We start from the raw sequence: 25,921 nt of genomic DNA, 5'->3' as shown, positions 1-25,921 counted from the left end.
AAGGATGTCACAGTCATCAGCAATTCTAGCCCTTCAGGGCACTCAGGAAGGAAAGGAGTACCTGTGATCTAACAGGCATCAGACTGCAGCCACTCCCTCTGGTGAGCTCAAGAGCTCGGCATGTGAAAACACAGGATACTGGCCCCAGGATAGCTGAGATGCATGTGAAAGGAATGATTTCAGTGAGCCCAGACTCCTGCCTCTTCCCATACATAGGAAAAAAAAAATCGCTAAATTTCTTAACTTGGGATATCAGATTTTCTTTGCTATTCAGTCACTAAGTCATGTCTGACTCTTTGCAATCCCATGGATTGCAGCACACCAGGCTTCCCTGTCCTTCACTATCTCCCAGAGTTTGCTCAAATTCATGTCCATTGGTTTTCTTTAATTAACGGTAATCCTTTGATGTTCAGACTACCTGCCCTTTGTTGTTAAGACTTCTATATAACCTGACTCACTCCTCCCCTCAGCTCTTTGGAGCAGTTCTCTCAGGATTACTTGAGATGCTCTCTCCCAAGCTTAAGTCCTAAAAGTTTTCACCAAATAAAACATAACTCTCAACTTTTAGGTTGTGACTATTTTTTAAGTCGAATATGACTCCATATATATGAGACAACAGAATAAGCACAGCTATAGAGACAGAAAGCAGCTCTGTGGTTGTCAGGGCCTAGGAAGAGGGAGAAATGGGGAGTGACTGTTCCTGGGTACAGGGTTTCCAATGGAGAGACAGAAAGCTCTAGAACTAGAGAGTGGTGGTAGTTGTATAACATGGTGAATATACTTTTAATGTCACTAAACTGTACACTTCAAAATGGTCAACTTTCTGTTATATGTACCATGCCGTCCTAAGTCACTTCAGTCGTGTCCAACTCATTGCCACCCTATGGACTATAGCACACCAGGTTCCTCTGTCCATGGGGATTCTCCAGGCAAGAATACTGGAGTGGGTTGCCATGCCCTCCTCCAGAGAATCTTCCCGACCCAACGATCAAATCCATGTCTCCTGAGGCTCCCACATTATAAGCAGATTCTTTACTGCTGAGCCACTGGGGAAGCCCTTCTGTTATGTGTACTTTACCACAATTAAAAGTAATAATAAAAATCTACTTAAGACAACAGGAAAAAATGCTTAAGGCACCATTTCTAATAGATGACAGTAAAGGATAAATAGTAAGTAAAGTAAGCAGAAGGGATGTCTTCTATAAACAAACAAAAATAAAATCTAACTTGGTAAAAACTTTTCCTGTAAAGAAAAAAAAGAAACTGAGGAACAATAAAAAGCCATTTTTTAAACCTACTAATTCTATAACAATTTTTCTGAAGGCTACGCAATGCTGATGAGTATTTTTCTATAGCTTGTGGGAGAATAAAGTGGTATAAGCTTTGTGGAAAAAGTCTAATGACATACCTTTAAAATAAAAGATTTATTTAAAAAAAGAAAAAAAACCTTTATACCCTTTGGGCCCTTCTGGGAATCTATTCTAAGGCAATTTTCTGAAACACAGAAAAAGCTTTTAGCAAAAACATTAATCACATATTGTTTATAATGGTGAAAAATGGACAATCTAACTGTCAAAGAATCCATGCAATGTGATATTATAGAGCCATTGTAAATATTTATGAAGTATTTAATGATTTGGAAAACTATTTATACTATATTAAGTGGAAAAGGCAGAAGAAAAAAGTACATTTACAGTGTGATCTCAACCGTATTTAAAAAGTAAATAGAAAAACACACTGAAGGAAAGAAAAATGTTATTAGAGGCTGAATCAGATGGTAATTTCTTGTCTATTTTATACTTATCAAATCGTCTACAGAGTTCAAAATACTTTTACAATCAGGAAAAAATAAGCAAAAACAAACAAAAAAAATGGTGGAGAAGACTTTGTGATCACATCAGCACCAACTTTAACTGCCAAACAGTACTAGAAGCAAGCAGGTGCAGAAACTGAGCTAAATTACTGGCCATAAATCGTGGAAGACTGGGCTATTGTGACTCTGTTTTTGTCTTTAATAAATTCCTATGAAAGAAGAGTCTACAAGAACTCCCTGTACTATTTTTGCAACTCCTCTGCAAGTCTAAAATATCTCAAAACAAGATGCTTACATTGAATAAATAAATCCGTGATAGATCACTTAATTTGTTTTTTCTCTAAATGCAAATCAAAACAATAATGCAGTACCACCTCACACTGGTCAGAATGGCCATCATCAAAAAGTCTAAATTTAATAAATGCTGGAGAGGATATGGAGAAAGGAAACCCTCCTACACTGTTGGTGGGAAATGTAAATTGGTGCAGCCACTATAGAGAACAGTATGGAGGTTCCTTAAAAATACTAAAAATAGAACTATCATATGACCCAGCAATCCTGCTCTGGGGCATATATCCGGAAAAGAAAAAAAAAAAAAAAAAAAAACCCTCTAATTAGAAAAGATATATGCATCCCAATGTTCAAAGCAGCACTACTTAAAATAACCAAGACATGGAAGCAACATACATGTCCAGTGACACACGATACTCATCAACTCAGCCATTAAAAAGAATGAAATAATGCCATTTGCAGCAACATGGATGGACCCAGAGATTACCACAGTACATCAAATAAGCCAGACAGAGAAAGACAAATATCATGGTATCATTTATGTAGTAGCTAAAAAAATGATACAAATAAATTTATTTATAAAACAAACTCACAGACATAGAACACAAGCTTATGGTTATCAAAGAGGAAAAGGGGGGAAGGATAAATTTAGGATTAACAGATACACACTACTATATATAAAATAAACAACAAGGGCCTACTGTATAGCACAGGAAACTATATTCAGTATCTTATAGTAACCTACAATGGAAAAGAATCTGAAAAAGAATCTATAATTTATATACACATATGTATTATACATATATATAAAGCTGAATTACTTTGCTGTATATCTGAAGCTAACACAACATTATAAATTAACTACACTTCAATAAAAAAATAAAAATTAGGGACTTCATTGCAGTCCAATGGTTAAGACTTCATGCTTCCACTGCAAAGGACACAGGCTCAGTCTCTGGCTGGGGAACTAAGATGTCCCATGCCACATGACATGGCCAAAAAAATACTACTACTGATAATAATAATTAAATTTCTTTATCTAAAAACAGGATGCAGAGTATAGAGGAATAATTTCCTAGACAATAATAAAGCTCTTTTCCACAGTAATTAAATAAAGCCTTTCCAAGAGTAGCTGCCTTTGGAGACATCACCATCACCGCCTATTTCTGTACTTTTTCCCCAGCATTGTAATCACTTGCTGCCATGCACATTTCCTCTTCCAAAAGTTAAAACCTTCTATAACTTCTAGTCAGGGCTTCCCAGGTGGCTCAGTGGTAAAGAATCCACCCGTCAATAATGCAGGAGATGCAAGAGACACAGGTTCAATCCCTGGATCTGGAAGATCCCCTGGAGAAGGAAATAGCAAACTACTCCAATATTCTTGCCTGGAAAATTCCATGGACAGAGGAGCCTGGCGGGCTACAGTCTAAGGGGTCGCAAAGAGCGACTGAGCACACACACAGACATAATTTCTAGTCACCCTTTTCCATGTTTACATTCAATAGCTGTAGGCCAGCTGATTTGCAATTATTTTGGAACTCTGTTGCAAGCGAGCCCCCAAATTCACCAACAGTGCTTCCTCCCACTCCTGACTTTGCATTTCAGTCAAGAATTAGAAATTACACACATCCTGGTGAACAGACTAACATCACAAGTTAACTGTCTTTTCAACTTTCTCTAATCAGCAATGTTTGCCATGGCCCAGCATCCACCTAGTATTACGAATGGCTTTCCTTTCTCTCCACAACTAGAGTGTAGTGGATCCAAGACACCAAATTTTAACACTGTACTCTAATTTGTCCATAACTCCTCTATCCTAACTAAGAACTTTAACTTCCTCAGATCGTTTCATTTGCATCATCAGTTCTACCAGTTGAATTTCTTTGGGGGATTAGTTTTCATAAAGTAATGAAGATTTTCATAACTCTCAAGTCATAACCCTGAGGACTAAAGAACCCCCAGACTGTACTGAGCTTGGCAATCAGACATGCCCACTTACATGCGAGCCAAGAGACTTGTTCCAGATACCTGAAGGCACTGCAAGTCACATTTCTCTAAAATAACAAATGATTTATCAAAGGCTTTGAAAGTTACTGACAAATAACCAAAAACACAAGTATTACATACCAAGAGTCTCCTGAGTATGCCAATAAAAGCCGTCTACTCAAAGTTCTCCTTCATTCTGTTCACTCTTAAGGTGTAAAGAGGGATGGTTTATATTTCTTTGAGTCTTTTCAAGTCTTCAAGTTTTTCCCCTTCATAAGAAGTCTCCTTCATAGATACACCATGATGTGATTTTTCAGCATTCCTCAAATAAGTATGTCTAACCACAGAGCTCTAGAGACATGTATCAGTCACCCCCAACTGAAAAATGTGAAGGTGGACACAGAGTGCTCCTCAAAGAGAACATATGTGCCTGGGACTTCTTGGCAGTCCAGTGGTTAAGACTCCTAGCTTCCAATACAGGAGGCACAGGTTCAATCCCTGGTTGGGGAGCTAAGAACCCACATGCCTTGTGGCCAAAAAAACAAAACATAGAACAGAAGCAAAATTGTAACAAGTTCAGTAAAGACTTTAAAATATATATATATGCCTGGATCTTTGTTTGTAAAGATCAGGGAGGGAGGAAAGAGAAGAAAAGAGAGGGAGAGAGGAAGAAAGAAAAATATATATTGACATCTAAACAATATTATTGACTTCTAAACAATAAAGATTTAACGTACAGTTCAAGATTTGCCAAGAAATTTCAGGTTTGCAGAGAGCTGCTTTGACCTAAAGCCCCAGGACAGGGCCTTCTCTTAAGCAAGTGTAGGCTCTCTGCCATTAGAGGAATTTCAGTAGAAAATCAGAGAAACCCTAAGCGTGACTGATAAACTCTCCTATGAAGTTACTTCATATATCCTTTAACATTCTAAATTAATACACCAAACTAACAGGACCAGCAACAAACGATTACCAGAAAAATAATTCACCAGGGTGAGTTCTGCAACTTTCTGGCAATAGAACCACTTTCCTGCAATTAAACCTGTTCTTACATTATGTTATAACAAATAAACCTGAAACCAAGTGGGGAGGAATACACAACTTAACTACACAGATCATCAGACAAAAGGTAAATGTATGATGGTTCAGAAAATTACCAAAACTATCAGATTATACAGTCCTATCCCAAGACAATCATTTTATTCAAATCCACAATATCAGTATACAAGAAATTACAGTGTTCTTAATCTAACTAAAATTAGTGGCATGAGATTAATTAACCAAATTTGCAGGCTATTCCAAACCTAATTTTATCAACATTCTGAAACTAGTCAGCCAAATTACATTTTTCAAAACACTGTTGGCTGACCCAACAGAAAAATGTACAGAGGTCAGGAATGGTCAGCTGAAATAGGAAAAAAAAACACATGGAAATAAAACATCCAAAGATGTTCCACTTCGCTCATAACCAAAGGACTACACATGTAATTCCAGAAGTGCCATTGTCATCTTTCACATTAAAAAGTTTTATTGGTGTCAGCCAGAATCCCACTAGTGATAATATAAACTGATAAAATTGTTTTGTAGAAAAAGCACTAAATACCAAAATTTTTAAATGTACTGTTTGTCCCACAATTCCACTTTTAGAAACTTATCCAACAATCTCACAAAATGGATAAAGATACATTTAATGTGTTTACTGTAGTTCTTATGCAAAACACACTAGAAATCTAAAGTATCCAACATTAGGAAACTAGGTATAAACATGAAGGTAGGTATACCATGTTCCCAGGAAAAATCATAAAAGAATGATCTACACTGCTGCTGCTGCTGCTGCTGCTGCTAAGTCACTTCAGTCGTGTTCGACTCTGTGCAGCCCCATGGATTGCAGCCTACCAGGCTCCTCTGTTCATGGGATTCTCCAGGCAAGAGTACTGGAATGGGCTGCCACTGCCTTCTCCAGATGTACACTAGAGATATCCTAATTGAGTTACTGAACTTTAGTAATACAGATTTCTTCCAGCAACCATGCAAAAAAGGCAAGTTCTCTTTCACTGAGGTAAAGGGAGAGGGACATTACATGAATTAGGATACCCAGGCTTTCCCACACAACAACCTTCAATGGCAAATGCCAAAGCCTCTGACTGTGTGGATCACAATAAACTGTGGAAAATTCTGAAAGAGATGGGAATACCAGACCACCTGACCTGCCCTTGAGAAATCTGTATGTAGGTCAGGAAGCAACAGTTAGAATTGGACATGGAACAACAGACTGGTTCCAAATAGGAAAAGGAGTACGTCAAGGCTCTATATTATCACCCTGCTTACTGAACTTATATGCAGAGTACATCATGAGAAATGCTGGGCTGGAGGAAGCACAAGCTAGAATCTAGACTGCCGGGAGAAATATCAATAACCTCAGATATACAGATGACACCACCCTTATGGCAGGAAGTGAAGAAGAACTAAAGAGTCTCTTGATGAAAGTGAAAGAGGAGAGTGAAAAAGTTGGCTTAAAGCTCAACAATCAGAAAACTAAGATAATGGCATCCAGTCCCATCACTTCATGGCAAATAGGTGGGGGAACAGTGGAAATAGTGGCAGACTTTATTTTTGGGGGCTCCAAAATCACTGCAGATGGTGATTGCAGCCATGAAATAAAAAGACGCTTACTCCATGGAAGGAAAGTTATGACCAACCTAGACAGCATATTAAAAAGCAGAGACATTACTTTGCCGACAAAGGTCCGTCTAGTCAAGGCTATGGTTTTTCCAGTAGTCATGTATGCATGTGAGAGTTGGACTATAAAGAAAGCTGAGCGCTGAAGAATTGATGCTTTTGAACTGTGGTGTTGGAGAAGACTCTTGAGAGTCCCTTGGACTGCAAGAAGATCCAACCAGTACATCCTAAAGGAAATCAGTCCTGAATATTCATTGCAAGGACTGATGTTGAAGCTGAAACTCCAATACTTTGGCCACTTGATGCGAAGAGCTGACTCATTTGAAAAGACCCTGATGCTGGGAAAGACTGAAGGCGGGAGGAGAAGGGGACGACAGAGGATGAGATAGTTGGATGGCAACACCGACTCAATGGACATGAGTTTGAGTAAACTCTGGGAGGTGGTGATGGACAGGGAGGCCTGGAGTGCTGCAGTCCATGGGGTCACAAAGAGTCGGACATGACTGAGCAACTGAACTGGACTGAACTGAACCTTCAATGGAAGAGAACAATGGAGAAATATCCAATGAATTCTAAAAAAAAATGTATGACCCATGAATATTATACCCAGCCAAGCTGTCATTTATGGATAAGGACAACAGACACTTTCAAAATGAGTAATTCAGGGAACAGAGCAACCATAAACTCTTTTGGAAAGAAAATTATATATAAATATATATATATGTATACACACACATTATATATCAGCTCATCAATGTTAAATAGATTAAAAGATTCAAGAAAACATTCAATCCCAGATGGTGGAACAATGTCTACAAGATCTAAGGGAAAGAGTTCACTCCAAGAATTTTATACCTAGCAAAGATGTCCTTCATATATAAAGGCAGAGAGACATTCTTAAATCACCAAATAAGGCACTATTTCTTAAGAGTGACAATAAAATCTAGCTTACAGGGAAATGAATCAAAAATTTCAGACATGGAAAGACCATAGTTAAAAGAACTAGTGGGGGGACATTTGGATTCTTTAAAATATAAAACTAAGACTAAACACTGAGGGCATTATGGTTATAGAACAGACTATAAATGTTCCAAAGACACTGACAAAGTAAAATAACAAGAGTAAAGAGGAAAAAGTGGAAAGACTACACATCTTCTTATTTTTCCTGTTATGAAGTTCACTGACACTGCCTAGAACTGAAACATAGAACGTATTTATTAAAAATAATGCCATCTTTGTAATGTTTTCCATTACACAGAAATGTTTTCCACTTCCATAACCTTTTTTCCTTAACCTACTGAAATTTATCAAGAGCTAGTAATTATTGAAGCAAAGATATGTTTGAAATTAACAAATCATTTTTCAGTTTCACTTGTTTCTTTTTCTCCTATTAAACTGAAATGAAATGGAGAGACCTCAAGAGCACTGTGCTCAGTGAAAAAAAAAATCAATACCAAAAGGTTACAGCCTGCAGATTACATTCACACCACTCTCAAAATGACAAAACTACAGAGATGGAGAACAGATAGTATACTAGTTGCCAGGAGACAGGGAGGAATGCTACAAAGGGTATTAGGGGGGAAAAAATATTAGGAATGAGTCAGACCTTCAGTGGTGATGGAACAGCTCTGTACCTTGACTGTGGTGGTAGTTACATGAATCAATACATGGAATAAACTGCACAGAACCACACACATACACGTAAATGCAGGTTAAAAAATGGTGAAAAGGGAAATAAGTCTATAGTCTAGTCAATAATTGACATGTACTAATGTCAATTTCCTGGTTTTGATATTGCACACAGCTATGTAAAATGTCACCATTGGGGGAATCTGGGTGAAGGGTACAATGGAAAGCCTTGTACTCATTTTGCAACTTCCTGTCAGTATATACATATTGCAAAAAATGTGTTTTAAATGCAAACAATAGTAAAATGATTTTTATTTTAAAACAAGCATAACCCTAAAAATCAGCATGATCACTTTTTTAATAAAAAATAAAAATAAAAAAATAAAATAAAAATAAAATAAAATACTTTTTAATAAAAGTATTTATTTTAGGCATCTATCCTCCTTATCTTATAGACAAATAGATATAAACAAAGATATATGGACTATTAATCATAGTTCAGGGTAGGAGGACTTAGAAGATTTCTTTTTTTGCCATGTTCTTTATACCTTTTGATACTGCTTGATTTTGAATGAGCATACATAATTTTTATAAAAATTACCCAGTTGTTACTCTAAAAAAAAAAAAAAATGACCTATCCCAAGTTTGATTAGCCACTTCCCAGGTGGTGGGGCTACTGGTAAAGAAGCCACCTGCCAATGCAGGAGACATAAGAAACACAGGTTTAATCCCTGGATCGAGAAGATCCCCTGGAGGACAGCATGGCAACCCACACCAGTATTCTTGCCTGCAGGTCCAGACAGGGCAGAGAGAAAGAAAAACCGATGATTCCCCTCTACCTCAACTGCATTTAACTCATAAAATACCTTTACCTTTCCAGGGAGTCTGAGATCAAAAATCGTTTTCATTATAACCTTCATATAAAAGAGCAGCAGACTGCTCTGATATAGATGAACTACTGCATTTGCTAAGCCTAACTGGCTTAACTGAACTGAAACACATAAAGAAGTCAAAGAACCTTCCTTTACGTTGTTCTGTAACATGCTCCAGCTACCACATTGCCCTCAGGAGTCACATTTTCTCTATTCTATCACATTAGAGCATAAGCAGAAGTATCTTTTCTCTTATTTGTTATCAGCAAACTTTTACCATATTGCCCTTTCTATTATAAGAGGTAAGTTATGCAAGTTTTAAGGTTATATCACTATACGTACTGTTTTTCCTGGGACAATATACCCACTTGGGCTATATTTCAAGTAAATATGCCTATGTAAATGTGCACAGGCTTAAGAAGAAACCTAGTGCTCCAGAAAGAACATGGGCTGTGCATTTAGAATTTGGGGTCTACATCCCATCTCTATCAATTTGCTATGTAACTTTGGACCAGCTGCGTACTTACATTACCCTCCCTGAGCCTCAGGGTCCTCATCTTCCTCAACTGTAAAATGGAAACAGACAATCACACTTACCTTGCAGGGCACCTGTAAGAGACAAAATGAGGTCCTGTCTGAGTATACAAGGGCCCTAAACAAAGCTAGCACGGAGTGTAATTATGAAACAGGCACAGACCTTTTTCTCCCTCTAACCCCCAGCTTCCTTCCCTTCCCATCAGCCTCTCTCACCTCCCTCATTTCTCTCTGCCTTGTGGGTTTCCTCAGTCACTATCCACAGCCCTCACCTCACCCCACCCCCACTCCCACTTGTCCCCCAGAAGTTCTCCCAGGAGCAATCAGTTTTGGGGGCCTCATAGGAAGTGTACCATCTACACAGCATTTGTTCTGACAACTCCTTTTGCTCACCTGCTCCTCACCTTTACCTGCCCGAAAAATTACCTGAGCTTGCTGGATACATGGCTTTTGGAAAAATTATACTCGAGTTCAATCTTACCACACTCTTTGAATGCTGCTACTATCATCTACTAACCTCAAGGGCCTACACTGACCTTCTGGGATTTGTTTTTATACCTTTTTTCTTTTGTTTTGGGGGTGGGGGGTGGCTCCACCACACAGCTTGTGGGATCTCAGCTCCCTGGCCAGGGTTGAACCCAAGCCTGCAGCAGCAAAAGCAGAGTTAGCGCCTCCTCTAACTCCCCACCAGGGAATGCCCATCACACCTGACTTCTTCAATTACCTAAATATCTGCCAAATGCTTACTGGGCACTGGAAATGTAAAGAGGAGTGAGACTCATTCTGCTATGGGATCATAAAGAGAAGGAATCAATCCTTCCCACCCCCAGGCTTGGACGGGGAGGAAGGGAGAGAAAGCCAGGGAAAGGATGGAGGAAGTTCCCATTTTGTTCTTCAAATTTCTGATTTGACACCTACTACAAGAATATAGTCTTATAATTCTTAAATAATAAAAACAAATAAATCAAAATAATAGAAGTAAAAAAAAAACTAACTATAATCAAAGATGATAAATGTTAACCTAGTGACTGGAAAGCCTCAAGGGGGTCATGTTCATATTAAGTAAGGTCTCAAAAAGAAGAAAAGGATGTTCAAGCAGAGGGAATAGCACTGAACAAAGGCAGAGACGTATGAAAGTGTACTCGGTGTTCTGGGAATGACAACTGGCTTGCAGAGGCTACAGAACAGGAGAAGTCTTGTTTAAAAGATATTCAAAGAGTGTAGTAAGATATTAGAGAAGTCTTTAAAAGATATTCCGAACCACTGTAAGCATTTAATAAATCATCTTCGTCCTTACTGAGAGGACTAAAAGTAAGAGAAATTGTGAAAATCCAGGGCCCATGTGCTTTCCACTACTCTGTCATGATAAAAACTTGGTCTTTGACAACACTGAGTACCCTCTGTTCAGAATACTTTGGGGTCAAGTGACATGACCACATCTGAGGTCCATGAGGTAGCTCTGGCAGGAACACGGAAAGAAGAAGGACTGGTGGAGGAAGAATCTGGAAGCTGTGAAGACACCAACTATGAAAGCAAGAGATGATGGTGGCCTCACCAAGGCAGAGGGAATAGAGGGTAAGGCTGAGGTCAGACCTAAGTTAGCTACAGCATCAACAGGTCTATAAGTGGGGGACTGAAGGCAAAGAGGAAGTTAAAGATGACTCAGCCTTATCACTGGAGTGTCCACTGAATAAGATCACTAAGAGAATTAGGGTATAGGGGAGGAGGCACTAACCTAAATGGAAGATGATGGGTTTGGTTAAAACACATTTAATTTGATGTCTACAGGACACTCCAGTGGATATCCAAGGCAGGAGAGGGTGACTGAGTTCTCACTGGTACACAGGTCATAGCTGAAGTCATAAGAAAGAAGATCAAGGGAGACTGAACCAAGAGTTATATCATGGAAGCCAAGAGAACCAAGAAAATGTGTTTCAGGGCGGGCCGTGGGGGAGGGCGGGCAGGAGGCCGGAAGGGACCAGTGGTTGCCAACAGCCAAAAGATGGCATAAGAACTGAAAAGAGGCTATTTATGTATTCACTGTACTACACCAATTGAGAATCTGTGGGTTTTGGTATACACAGGGGCTCTGGGAACCAACCCCCATGGATACCAAGGGATGACTGTATACTGGATGCAGCACACAGTGGTCTTGAAAAGTAGTGAAGACAAATCAGTCTGCAATGGGTTGCAGAACAAACCACTGGTGGAGAGAAAAAGGGAGGAGGAAAAAGAAGCAATAAGTAACAGCTACACATTCAAGAATTCCATCCTTCTGCACCCCAGCCTGCGCAGTTAATCTCCCTTGTAACTGCACAGGACACTTACACTGACAACCCAACCACCTACAATCCTTGTCCTGTTCAAAGACAATTACCTTCATCTCACACAGCAGTGACTCTATCTACAGACAGAGCCAAATCCCTTATTTTATCAGCACGTGGCCTATCTCCTGTCATCTTCCTATCAGTTTCTTTTTCTGTCATCTCTTTCATCCCTACCAAATCCAATCACCAATTAATTAAAATTTCCCACCATTCCCAATCGCCAGTTTAGAGGCTTCCAAAATCAGTTTGAGCTCCTCCCTTTTCTTTGTCCCTTGCATCTGGAACCCCTCCATTATAAGTGATGACTCTCTTGGTCAACTCTTCCTCTCCACTCCTAACTCCAAATCCAAGGACAAGCCTTTGTCATATCCACACAGGTGTTCTACCTGGTTTCCTACTACACCAATCTAACCTACACACAGCAGATGAATCAAGGTTCCTTCAAGGAAAAAATTAACCAAAAAACAAAGCCAAACTCCCTAGGGTAGGGCTGGAGGCCCTCCATTACCCAGCCTTTAACTGCTTTTATAAGCTTTCTAACTGCTTCTTCACAAAAATCTCCACCACTGTCAAACTAGTCTATTATAGATGCTATCTTAACACTACACATCCAGTTACACCCTTCTCTTCTGAAGTGCCCCCTCTCTGCAAGTTCTGTTCACTCTCCTTCTCTAAAAACCTTGAACACACAAGATTGCCACAGCATTCCTAACTACAACGTAACTGTCTAGGATTTCCCTCGTAGCTCAGTAGGTAAAGAATCCACCTGCAATGCAAGAGACCCAGGTTCGAATCCTGGGTCAGGAAGATCCCCTGGAGAAGGAAATGGCAACCCACTTCAGTATTCTTGCCTGGAGAATCCCAAGGACAGAAGAGCCTGGCAGGCTACAGTTCATAGGGTCGCAGAGTTGGACATGACTTAGGGAATAAACCACCACCACCACTACAGCAGGAATTGTTCTAGACTCCTGGGATACATCAGTGAACAGAGCAAAGCTACAGGAAGTTAATATTTTGGCAGAAAGAGGTAACAAAAAATAGACCTCATAAATAACATTAAGTTTGTAAAATGTTTTAATGCTACAAAAAAGAAGTGAAGGAATGGGAGTCCTGAGATGAGATCACAGTTTTCAATAAGGACTGGCCTCACTGGGAAGATTACTCTTGAGAAGGCTTGAAGTTCACACTGCTTCTGTAGACATCTAGGGGAAAACACAGCCCAAGGAGAGACAACAGATGGGGGCAGGCACACATCTGGAGCTTCTCAAGGACAGCAAGGAGGCCAGGGTAGCTGAACAGAGTGAGCCAAGCAGGGAAGAGCAGGAGATGGGTTCAGAGAGCAATCACGGCCAGCATATGGAGGGCACAGTAGGTCATGGAGGTGCACGTGGGCCACTGTGGCCCACGTGCACCTCTGTGACCTTCACTCTAAGTGAGCTGAGGAGCCAAGGAAACAGAACAAAGACATCAAGTGCCTTAGATTTTTCAAAGGACCACTGAGGCTACTGTGTTAAAGCAGTCTATAAAGGTGTAAGGTCAGAAGCTAAGAGAACAGTTAGGCGACAACTGCAGTAATGCAGGCAAGAGATGCTGAAGGCCTAAACTAGAGAGACAGCAGTAGAGGGAACAAGAAGTGAAAATCCTGGCTACATTTCAAAGGTAGAAAACAATCAGCCTTCCTGATATGGACCAGATGTGGGACAGAAGAGAAAGAAAGGTCAAGGATGACTCCAAGTTTTTGGCACAAGCAATTAAATGGATGGAGCTGCCCCCAACTGAGACAGAGAAAGCCCGTGGGTGGAAAGGAATTAAGGCAAAGATCAGGAGTGGAGTTTTAGACAGGTAACATTTGCCATGCCTGACAAACAAGCTTGCATGTCAAGTAGGCAGCTGTGTATGTGAGAAAGGCAGCTGGGGAGACAGGTCCGGCCTGGGAGCTCACGGGACCTGAGGCTTAGAGCACTCCACCTGTTCAAAGATCATGGGATGAGGAAGAAATATCCAATAAGATGAGGGGGGAACCAGAAGCACATTTTAGCGTCCTGGAAGCCAGGTGAAGAAAGACTTAACAGAGAAGGGAGTATTCAATGTGTCCAATGCTACTGACAGATTGAGTAAGATGAGGACTAATCTCTATGTTCAACAACTGTGGGGCGGGACCTTGACAAGCAAGCTTAAGAGAGAATGGAAGGAAGGTGAGGAATTAAAGACCACTCTTTCCTGGAGTTCTGCTGCAGAGGAACAAGGAAATGGAGCAGCAGCTGGCCAGGAAGGTAGCAGTAAAGGTATTTACGATGAGAAAAAATAGCATGTTTGTGTACCGTGTCCATACATGCACACAGAGCCCCTACTAAGCCCGTGAACCACAACTACTGAGCCCACAAAGTCCTGAGCACTCAACAAATGTTAATTCCTTCCCTTACTTCCACACTTACTTTCTACTATCTCTATTGATCTATATCTAATCTTTGTACCTGTCTGCAAATTTTCAATTAGAAGGCCCTTTTTTTCCTTGTCCAACTCTTCTGAATCCTTCAAGACTCAAATATTTCTCCTGGGAACGCTTCCCTGGCCCCTCTGCTCCGCTAACCTCCCTCAGGTGTGCTACCTCTGTACCAATGAATTCTTCTACTCTGTGTTAGTCAATCAGTCGTGTCCAACTCTTTGCAACCCCATGGACTGTAGGCAAGAATATTGGTGTGGGTTGCCATTCCCTTCTCCAGGGGATCTTCCCAACCCAGGGATCGAACCTGGGACTCCTGCATTACAGGCAGATTTTCTACGATCTGAGCCACCAGGGAAGCCCTATTGTTTTACTATGCTAACCCTTATCACACAGCTTCCGTAATTACCAGAATATATGTCCCATTTCCTCACCAAACTGACTCCCAGAGGTCACGGGCAATATAACCCTTCCTGGGGTAAAAGTGTAGCAATTGAAAACACTGACTCTTGAGCCAGACTGCCAGGCTCTGAATGCCAGTTCTACCACTTGGTTGTAGTGTGACCTGGAGAAGCTGCCTAACCATTCTGGGCCTTGAATGCTCTCATCTATAAAATGGGAAATAAAAATAGTTCAATGCCTCCTGGCATTGTTTGAAAGGCTCAGATAGTCAAGTATCTGCCTGCAATGCAGGAGACCTAGGTTTGATCCCTGGGTCAGGAAGATCACTGGAGAAGGGAATAGCTACTCTAGTATTCTGGGCTTCCCTAGTGGCTCAGACGGGAAAGAATCCACCTGCAATGCAGGAGACCTAGGTTCAATCCCTGGGTTGGGAAGATCCCCTGGAGAAGGCAACAGCTACCCACTCCAGTATTCTGGCCTGGAGAATTCCATGGACCTCCAGAGAAGCCTGGCAGGCTGCAGTCCATGCAGGTCACAAAGAGTTGGACATGACTGAGCGACTTCACTTTCACATTTCATTTTCATGCATTGGAGAAGGAAATGGCAATCCACTCCAGTATTCTTGCCTGGAGAATCCCAGGGACAGAGGAGCCTGGTGGTCTATGGGGTCGCACCGAGTCAGACACGACTGAAGCGATTTAGCAGCAGCAGCATGATGATAATGTATCCACAGATCCTAGGATTTTAAGCTTGACGCAGGAAGTCAATAAACATATGAATAAACTGAGGCGTTACAAAGCTCTGGCCTGTTGTACAGAATAACTTCTCAACACCACATTAATAGTGTTTTGGGGGTCTGTTTAGTAGGTCATTTTATCATTTGAACCGTATCATCTCCTCATTTTTTCAAAAGCTGTTCAAGTCATTTCTGGATAGTTAACCTGTCTCCCAGAAAACCTCTGGGCCACGACTGCCACAGAGAACCTGAGTACTATGGAATCTTGCCCTGTGGTCTCCCTCCACCACCACAGCTTCTTCACGCCTCTAGTCCTGCAGTGCACAGTGCAATACAGCTGCTGAACTAATGGAAGGCACACCAAGTGAGGAGCCAAATTTAAGGTCTGAGTTCCCCTCCATTACAGGGACTGTTCACAAAGAGGGACATTCAAAAATGAGAAGGCTTAGTAACCAAAGCAATCTTCCAGGCAACTAAAAAAAAAAAAAAACCCACTGATTTAAGCAAGGGTTCAATTTTGCACAAAATTTCCATAATAAGCAAATTTGACATTAAGTAAGAACTTTACAGAGAAGTGGTGGGAACCTCTGAGATGTTACATCACTTGAGAACTCATGGGAATTCAACCCCAAATGATGATTTCATCAAAGGTAGTTACAGTCTCACTATTCTAGGTATTCCGTGCTGAACCTACAAATCTTTAACTAGTTCTAAATTTGCAGGTCAAAACTCGTCTTCCTAGAGGGAGACTTTAAAGGAAGTTCCCCATGGTTCCTTGCCCACATCACTATCTCAGAACCAAATAAAATATAGCTGGATGACATTCCCACACATCTTCCATGCGAGGCAGCATCTGTATCTCAAGGAGCCGAGGCTTTGGAGAACGGCAGCTTGGGACCAAATGCCAGCTCCACCTCTTGCTAAACAGGTATCCTCCACCAGGTGTGTTCACCTCCTCCTCTAGTAGTAATGGCAGTATGGTAACCAACCCAGCAGGGCTGGTGTGCGTAACTGATACTGAATGACTGAAAGGGAACAAATAAATGAAACACAGCTAGCTTAGCGTACTTAATCAATGGTTCAGTTCAGTCGTTCAGTCGTGTCCGACTCTTTGCGACCCCATGAACCGCAGCACACCAGGCCTCCCTGTCCATCACCAACTCCCAGAGTTTACCCAAACTCATGTCCATTGAGTTGGTGATGCCATCCAACCATCTTATCTTCTGTCGTCCCCTTCTCCTCCCACCCTCAATCTTCCCCAGCATCAGGGTCTTTTCAATTGAGTCAGCTCTTCGCATCAGGTGGCTAAAGTATTGGAGTAGTTCTATCATATTACACTATTTTCATCTTATTAGGGAACTGAAATTTTAAAAAGAAGATATTACAAAGGCCCTAACTTATTTGCCAACTCTTTCAAGGCTCTTTAAAGCAAAAATGTTAAGTCAGTACGAAATGGAAAAGAGTTTCTGGAACAAATAAAGAACTGTGATCCCTCCCCTCCAGTGAGACACAAACCAGGCAACAGCTACCTTACAGTCGGGGGCAAGGTCTGCCCCAGCCACACCCCTGAACCTGGGACACCTAAGGAGACGAACCCCTGGTGTCAGTGCTGCAAAGAGGACATGATTTGACAGTCCTATTGGCCTTACACTTGCTGTGGTCACCCACTGTGTGCTAAAATAAGTGAGGGGAAGGTTACAAAAAACTTGACTCAAAACTTATCTCAGAAAAAAATTGTAAATGGCGTTCATGAAGTCAACTACTTTACAATTAATTGCTCAAAGGTGGTTATTTTCATAACGCTCTCCTAACTGCCAATTAAAATGAAACCTGAATACAAGGGTGCCTGGCCAGTGGCCAGCTAAGTCGATAAACAGTAAAATTCTGCCCAAATGTTCTAAAGCAATGTTGTCAGCTACCTGAGAGAAGGTACCTGTCTGTCTTGTTTATCTGACATTTGCTAGAGCCTCACATACAGTGGCTACTTAAATTCATTAAAGGATGTGTACACCCGTGTTCACATCAGCATTTTTCACAGTAACAGCCAAAAGGTGGAAGACACTCAAGTGTCCATCAACAGATGAACAGATAAACAAAATGTGGGCCACACACACAATGGAATATTATTCAGTCTTAAAAAGGAAGGAAATCCTGACAGATGCTACAACACAGATGAACCTTGCAGACGTTATGCTAAGTGAAATAAGCCTGTCACAAAAAAACAAAAACTGTATGATTCCATTTATATGAGGGTTTATACAGCAGTTAAATTCAGAGAGACAAGTAGAAGAGTGGTCACTAGGGGACAGAGAAGGGAATGGGAGTTTTTGTTTAATGGGTATAGTTTCAGTTTTACAAGATGAAAATAATTCTGGGGATGGACACAAGATGAATGTACTTAACGTGACTGAACTGTATCCTTAAGAATGGTTAAAATGGGGTTTCCCTGGTGGCTCAGTGGTAAAGAATCCACCTGCCAATGCAGGAGACACTGGTTCCATCCCTGGTCCGGGAAGACCCCACATGTTACGCAGCAACTAAACTCATGCATATAAGATAAAGAAAAAAAATAAAAGGTTAAAATGGTAAATTTCATGTTACCTATATTTTACCACCATTTTTTTTTTAATTCATTGAAAGAATCAATGAAGGACCACTGAATACTACTTTCATCATTCACTCAATGTTACACTTCATACCTTTGTTCATTAACGGAATTCCTGTCTCCACATTCTACAGCTGAGGACACTGGGACTCAAAAAGCTTAACTGATCTGCCACTATCCATCCTACCTACACATGGTATAGGCAACACTATACAGTGCTGCCTGGCATTAATGGTGCGTTTTATCTGACTGGTTATAAGCCCCATGAAGACAAGGGCTACAGCTAAGGTCTCCTTTCTCTGCCCCAGACCTAACACATCACCCACAGGACACTCCAATGTTCAGAAAGCCACACTGGCCTGAAGAGCTATTATCACAGACAATATCATGGCCTCCTTTCTCTACTAAACCCCTAATGTGACAGAGATAAAATGGGCACCCTATAACTGGAGGTGCTCAAACACAGACTTGATGATCAACCACCTTCCGTGGGCCTACTAAGAGCCAGTGAAGATAAAGTTCTGACAATTTCACCTTTGAGGGAACTGAGTCCACAGCAATGGACCACTAGGGCTCAAAAATAATCACTCCAACAAGACAATTGCTTAAAAACAGATGTGCACAAATCTCAGGGAGTATTGAGAATGCCTCTGGGCCTGGAAAATGTGGAATGTTATCCTCAGAAGAGGTGGCTTCTGAACCAGATCTGGAAAGATGAAGCGATCTCCAGGCACTCCAGGGCAAAGGTCAGAGCATGTAGCAGAAAGACAGGCAGGGTGAGTGTCAACAGAGTCCAGTTCCTGACTTTGCTATGATCTAGGTAAGTGACCTCTGCAAACCACAAACCCTCTCAGCTGCCCTGTATGTAAGCTTATACCAAAATGGCAATTCACTCCAGTATTCTTGCCTGGAGAATCTCATGGATAGAGGAACCTGACGGGCTGCAGTCCATGGAGTCGCAAAAAAGTCGGACACGACTGAGCCGGCTCAAACAAGATCCACTCCAGCTCTGTCAAGTGTGCTCTATTAGGAGCTCTTAAATCAAACTAGGTTCAAACCTTGCCACTGTCACTTACGAGTGACCCTGAGCTGGATATTTAGTTGCTCTCTGCCTCAATCTCCCTACTTCAGAACACAGGGCTGGTGTGCTAACTAAACAACACATGTCAATCACTTGGCACAGAATTGTTAGCTACTGTCGTGATGAGCTACAATGTACGAGAGGCAAACGACAGATGCAAGGGTTGTGTCTGCTCCGCGTCCAAGTCCCTTCCAGTCCTGAACCATCCCTGGGGCGGGAGGCGAAGTGGAGGAGGGGATGGGGGGGGATGGGAGCTCGGAGCCCGGCTGCAAACCCTGCACGCATGTGTCACTGCCGGACTCGGCACGCGCCTCTCCCCGCCCCAGGGAGAAGCGATGGCTCAGCAGTCCCGGGCCCGCTCCCACCGCTCAGACCTGGCACCCGGGAAGGAAGGGGCTCCGACCCCACTTACCATGCTGGCCGGGGGAGGGGACGGCTCAGGTGAGCTGGCTCTCGGGCTTCGGACACGTCCGGCTCGCACAGTTCAGGTCATGGTCCCGGCAGGCTCGGGAAGTCCCCCGCCCATGCACAGACAACGGCTTCCCCACCCCCGGGCCTCGCGGGGACCCTCTAAAAAGAGCGCGGCCCCCCGGCCCGCCTCATCGGGGACCCCCGGAACAATTCATCCAGACCCACCCGCCCCTCCCCAAAGAAACTGAAAAAAGCAGGAAATGCGGCTTGGAGGGCTGACGAGGAGGGCAGCGGCTCGGGGCCCCCCGCCCGGGCCCGACCCCCGAGGGGAGGCTCCGGGCCCAGGCAGGGGCTCCCCGGCCCCCGCGTTCAGAAGCGGCGGCGGGCCCGGCCCGGAGGCTGAAGGGGCGGAGGCTGAAGGGGCCTGTGCGGCGCGGTCCAAGCGGCCGACTCAGGGGAAAGGCCCGGGAGCCCACGCTATCCTTGCCGCCTCAGCCCAGACAGCCGCTGCCGCCGCCCCCCGAAGCATCCCTGCGCGCGCCCGCCCCGGAGCTGCCCGCTAGCGCCGCGCGGCCGCCCCCGACCAACAGCCCCAACGCGCCGGAAGTGGCGAGCGCTCGGCGCGGCTCCACGGCGCGGCCGCCGGGCTGCGGCGCTGGAACCGGACCAATCCGGAATCGAGCGGGCGGGGGCTGGGGGCGCGGGGCGGGGCCGCACCTGACGGCTCCCTCTGGCCCCGCCCCCACCCGGCCCCGCCCCCCGCCCGCCGTCCTCCGCCGGTCCACGCGGGCAAGCGGCCATGTTGGTAAAGGGAACTGGCCCTGCCATCTTGGTAAAGGGGCAGTTTCTCTTTCATTTCCTGAGCTCATTCATTCTACTCATCTTCAAGGAGCACCTTCTATTTGCCCAGCACCCGGCTAGAAGTCGGTGGCACGCAGCCTCTGCCCTTGTGGAATTTACATCCATTCAGCCCACAGACATTTTAGCTGCTGTGGACCAGGCTCAGCTGTGGATGCCAGGACTAGTACAGTAAACAAGATCGCTATAGTCCCTGACCTCAAGGAGGCAGATAAGCAGCAAGTAGCAAGCAAGTGAATAAATTAATTGTAAGAAACGAGGAGTGTTGTGAGTGTTACGAGTGAGCAAACACACAGGGGCCCCAGATAGAACATGGAAGGGAGGAATGGAAATATAAACAAGCCTGAGGATAAAGTCAATAGCCGGCAGCGTGATCAAAGTTAAGGAACAGCAACTGTAGAGATTCTAACAAGGCAAAGATGTGGTAGGTTCCGGTTCCTGTTCTTAACCTCCAGCCAACGTTACTTGCGAAAGTACTGACTTTAAGAAATAGAAGCAAAAAACAATGCCCAGCAGCAGAGGTGCTGCTAGTCATCAGTTCAGTTCAGTCGCTCAGTCGTGTCCGACTCTCTGCGACCCCATGAATTGCAGCACGCCAGGCCTCCCTGTCCATCACCAGCTCCCGGAGTTTACCCAAACCCATGTTCATCGAGTCAGTGATGCCATCCAACCATCTCATCCTCTGTCGTCCCCTTCTCCTCCTGCCCCCAATCCTTCCCAGCATTAGGGTCTTTTCCAATGAGTCACCTCTTCGTATGAGGTGGCCAAAGTTTTGGAGTTTCAGCTTCAACATCAGTCCTTCCAATGAACACCCAGGATTGATCTCCCTTAGGATGGACTGGTTGGATCTCCTTGCAGTCCAAGGGACTCTCAAGAGTCTTCTCCAACACCACAGTTCAAAAGCATCGATTCTGCAGTGCTCAGCTTTCTTCACCATCCAAATCTCACATCCATACACGACCACTGGAAAAACCATAGCCTTGACTAGATGGACCTTTGTTGACAAAGTAATATCTCTGCTTTTAAATATGCTACATAGATTGGCCATAACCTTCCTTCCAAGGAGTAAGCGTCTTGTAATTTCATGGCTGCAATCACCATCAGCAGTGATTCTGGAGCCCAAAAAAATAAAGTCTGACACTGTTTCCCCATCTATTTCCCATGAAGTGATGGGACCAGATGCCATGATCTTAGTTTTCTGAATGTTGAGTTTTAAGCCAACTTTTTCACTCTCCTCTTCCACTTTCATCAAGAGGCCCTTTAGTTCTTCTTCACTTTCTGCCATAAGGGTGGTGTCATCTGCATATCTGAGGTTATTGATATTTCTCCTGGCAATCTTGATTCCAGCTTGTGTTTCTTCCAGCCCAGCGTTGCTCATGATGTACTCTGCATAGAAGTTAAATAAGCAGGGTGACAATAGACAGCCTTGACGTACTCCTTTTCCTATTTGGAACCAGTCTGTTGTTCCATGTCCAGTTCTAACTGTTGCTTCCTGACCTGCATACAGGTTTCTCAAGAGACAGGTCAGGTGATCTGGTATTCCCATCTCTTTCAGAATTTTCCACAGTGTATTGTGATCCACACAGTCAAAGGCTTTGGCATAGTCAATAAAGCAGAAATAGATGTTTTTCTGTTTTTAACCATACAGCTCTGTAATTTGCAGGAGCACCTGTGTGGATGACAGTTGTGATATGTACAATGTATATTGAGGGAAAATCGGTACAATACTCAGAAGCATAGCTCTCTCCAGTGTTTACTCCCAAGCTCTCTTCTTTGGGATTTCTGAGCCCTAAGTATGTAAGGAACTATGGTGAAACAGATATTTGCCTGTTGCTATGTGAAAGTTAAGAAGTCTTTTTTTTCCTTTTGTTTGCTTCCTTATTATTGTTATTATGGACCAAATCTGTGTAGTGGCCTTCAAACTCCAGCATGAACCAGAATCACCTGGAGGGCCTGTTAAAACACTGATTGCCCTTCCCCACTCCCAGAGCTTCTAATCAGTAGAAGCTCATAAATTACATTTCTAAAAAGTTCCCAGGTGATACTAATGCTCCAGGTCCAGGGATCACCCTTGGGGGACTGCTGATATAACTCATGGCCACAGAAAGCAACGGCTCTCATTTATTCTTTCATTAAATATTTATTGTTGCTCACTAAGTGACAACCACTGTTCCGAGGATTCAGTGCTGAGCAAAACAGACACACTTGGGCCCTTATGGAATACAGAAATGAATTATTTTAAAAGTATTACCAAATGAGTCATCACTTATAATTGCAATAAGAGCATTGAAGAAAAATACAAACCATTTGAGGGTTAATAGCCAAGGGATCTAAGCTAATCTTGGGGGTTTGGATGGGGAGGCAGTCAGAAAGTGACATTTACTTACCTGTGGCCTGAATGACGTGTTGTAGTTGGCTAGGCAAAGTGAGGGGACAGAATCTCCAAGGTAGTATAAACTGTATGTACAAGAGAAGTCATCTCAGAAGATAAACAGATGAATCAGGATGGATGCCAAGTGGCTTGCCCTGTCTTGGCTCAGTGTAGTGAAATGAGCCAAGACTTTAGAATGAGAGATTTGGAGTGGGAAACCCAGCTCTTATCACTGAAAGTGAAAGTGAAGTCGCTCAGTCATGTCCAACTCTTTTCAACCCCGTGGACTGTAGCCTGCCAGGCTCCTCCCTCTATGGGATTTTCCAGGCAAGAGTACTGGAGTGGGTTGCCATTTCCTTCTCCAGGGGATCTTCCCAACCCAGGGATTGAACCCAGGTCTACCCTCATTGTAGGCAGATGCTTAACCGTCTGAGCCACCAGGGAAGATCACTCTTATCACTAGCTGAGGTATATTGAGCAAGAGACTACCAAAGTCTTAATTTTCTCACTGTGTAATTAGATGAAACAACAGGAAGTCAACTCACTCAATAAGAAGTATGCCAGGACTTCCCTGGAGGTCCAGTGGTCAAGACTCAGTGCTTCCAGTGCAGGGGATGTGGGTTCAATCCCTGGTCAAGGAACCAAGATCCCACATGCCACATGGCCAAAAAACGGACGTATGCCTTTGGCTCACATAACTCGCAAACCTGGACAACCAGAAATAAGTCAGCTTCAGGCTGGGAGTAATGGGCACCCTGGATCCATTCATCTAGGATTTTCTTGGCTTTGCCATCCTAGGTGTATCAGCCTTGTCCACAAGATGGCAGCCAGAGCCAGCCAGGGCCACAAAATTCCCTGTTCACATCCAGCAAGAGAGAGCACTTCCCTAGTGGTCCAGGGGCTGACTCTGTGCACTCAGTGCAGGGGACCAGGATTCAATCCCTGGTCAAGGAACTATATCCCATATGCCACAACTAAAGATCCCACGTCCAACAACTAAGACCCAGCACAGCCAAATAAATGAATATTTTAAAAAGAGAGAGAGCATATTTTCCCATGTCTTATCTCATGGCAGTAAGTTTTATACTTCTGGTCCTAATCGACCCAGGTCTGCCCATCCCTGAACTAGCCATGTAGAGGAAGATGGAATTGCTATGACTGACTTAAAGAAGGCTCCCGTGGGGCTGAGTTCAATTCCCCAGAATAAAGTGGATTTATTGGCATCACCACCATGTCCATCATACCTCCATTGCCAGGCTAGAGTGAAGATTAAATTTAATGTACACAAAACATCTAGCACATAAGGCAGACAATACATCACAGCTAGTATTAATTTTACTCTAGGGATTTTGTCCAAGTCAACTAAATAACATTTTGTTATTAATATTAATCTCAAGCGTGTCTATTCCAAAAAAAGATTTAAGGCTGCTGTTACCTTTTGTTGGCACTGCAGGGATGGCCCCTATCCATCTCCTTCTGCCCATTCCTATTGCTACTGCCTTGGTCTCATTCATTCAGTTATTTGTTCAACATTCAGTTGGTATCAACTTTCTGCCAGACCTTTTGCAAAACCGAAGATTTCCAAAATGAATAATATTCAGACAAATTGTTCACTGCCTCACAGTGGAAACAGTCACCAAACAATCACCACAGTGTGAGAGATGCTATAATAGAGATAGGTACAAACCTTCTGGGCTTCCCAGGTGGCACACTGGCAAAGAATCCACCTGCCAACGCAGGAGATGCAAGTGCGATTCCTGGGTCAGGAAGATCCCTGGGGTAGGAAATGGTCACCCAGTCCAGTATTCTTGTGCGGAAAATCCCATGAACAGAGGAGTCTGGCAGGCTACAGTCCACGGGGTTGCAAAGAGTAGAACACAGCTAAGCAACTGAGTGACTGAGCACACACACGTGCATAAGCCTTCTAGCAATAGCAGGAGAAGAAGTTGGGAGGCTAAACAAAAATGGTAACGTTTCAGTTGGGTCTTCCGGGATGAATAGAAGTTCACCTGAATGCTGCAGTATCCCCAGCTCCTTGTCCAACTCCAAGCTGTCTTCTGCTGTGACAAGACTCTTTCCACTGCAAGTGACAAAATTGGGACTCTTAGAGTTGGAACTATCACATGAAAAAAAAAAGGGACTGTATTGTTTCTAGGAGAGATCCAACGGGTTGCATGGATTTCAGACACAACTGAATTCTGGGTCTGAAATGATATTAGAGAACTGTTTTTCCCCATTTCTTGGTTCTGCTTGAAGATCCATGTGGTGGGCCCTGCATACCCAGGCTTTATCTTCTCCCAGATGGAAACCTGGTAGAAATGAGAGTATGCCTCTCCTACAAATGTTCCAGGAAAATAATCCCATTGGCTTTTGTTGGCTCACTGTGAACCAATCATTCCAACCAGGAGTGAATAGGATGCTGTGATTGGCTGGACATTGGTCACATCCTCCACCCCGAGCTCCACAATGTCTCTTTCAAGGGAATGGCCAAGTTCTCTCTGAGCCCAACCACAAGTCTGCCAGGCTCTTAGAACCTGGAGAATTCTCCCATTTTGCAGATGAGGAAACATGTTAGTTTCCCAAAAGGTGTGTTAACAGTAACACTAGTATGGACTTGAAAGAAGGGGAAAAAAAGGGTAAGTGTGTGGCACCCTCTATAGGTTATAGGAAAACTGTCTTTAACCCGTCACTCAAGGCCTTTGACAGTCTGAAACTGTAACCAGACTCTCTGGGCTGAGTCTCTACTCTGCCCTTTACTAGCTGTGTGGCCTTGAGCAAGTCACTTAAAATCTCTGTACTTTAGTTTCTTCATCCATGAAATGGGAATAACACCAGTACCTACCTGGCCAGTTAGGTACCTGTATGAGTCAGGTCCTATCAGGAAAC

At 43.2% G+C, this 25,921-nt stretch overlaps 1 protein-coding gene across 3 annotated transcripts in view; it reads right to left on the bottom strand.

Moving 5' to 3' along the window:
• Nucleotides 1-20,410, bottom strand: part of XPO6 (exportin 6) — a 110,688-nt gene extending 90,278 nt beyond the window's left edge. For all 3 annotated transcript variants that reach the window (XM_081553370.1, XM_081553371.1, XM_081553372.1), the window contains exon 1: nucleotides 19,808-20,410. In XM_081553370.1, the coding sequence (XP_081409496.1) occupies nucleotides 19,808-19,810 (3 nt within the window). In that variant the 5' untranslated portion in view covers nucleotides 19,811-20,410. The remainder of the gene's footprint in view (nucleotides 1-19,807) is intronic.
• Between the last annotated feature and the right edge of the window lie 5,511 nt (nucleotides 20,411-25,921).

Source organism: Giraffa tippelskirchi, chromosome 13, assembly GCF_054371585.1.
Source record: "Giraffa tippelskirchi isolate mGirTip1 chromosome 13, T2T-mGirTip1v1.2.pri, whole genome shotgun sequence".
Lineage (NCBI taxonomy): Eukaryota > Metazoa > Chordata > Mammalia > Artiodactyla > Giraffidae > Giraffa > Giraffa tippelskirchi.
The sequence above is the reverse complement of the archived record's forward strand: the minus strand, read 5'-3'. Positions and strand labels throughout refer to the sequence as shown.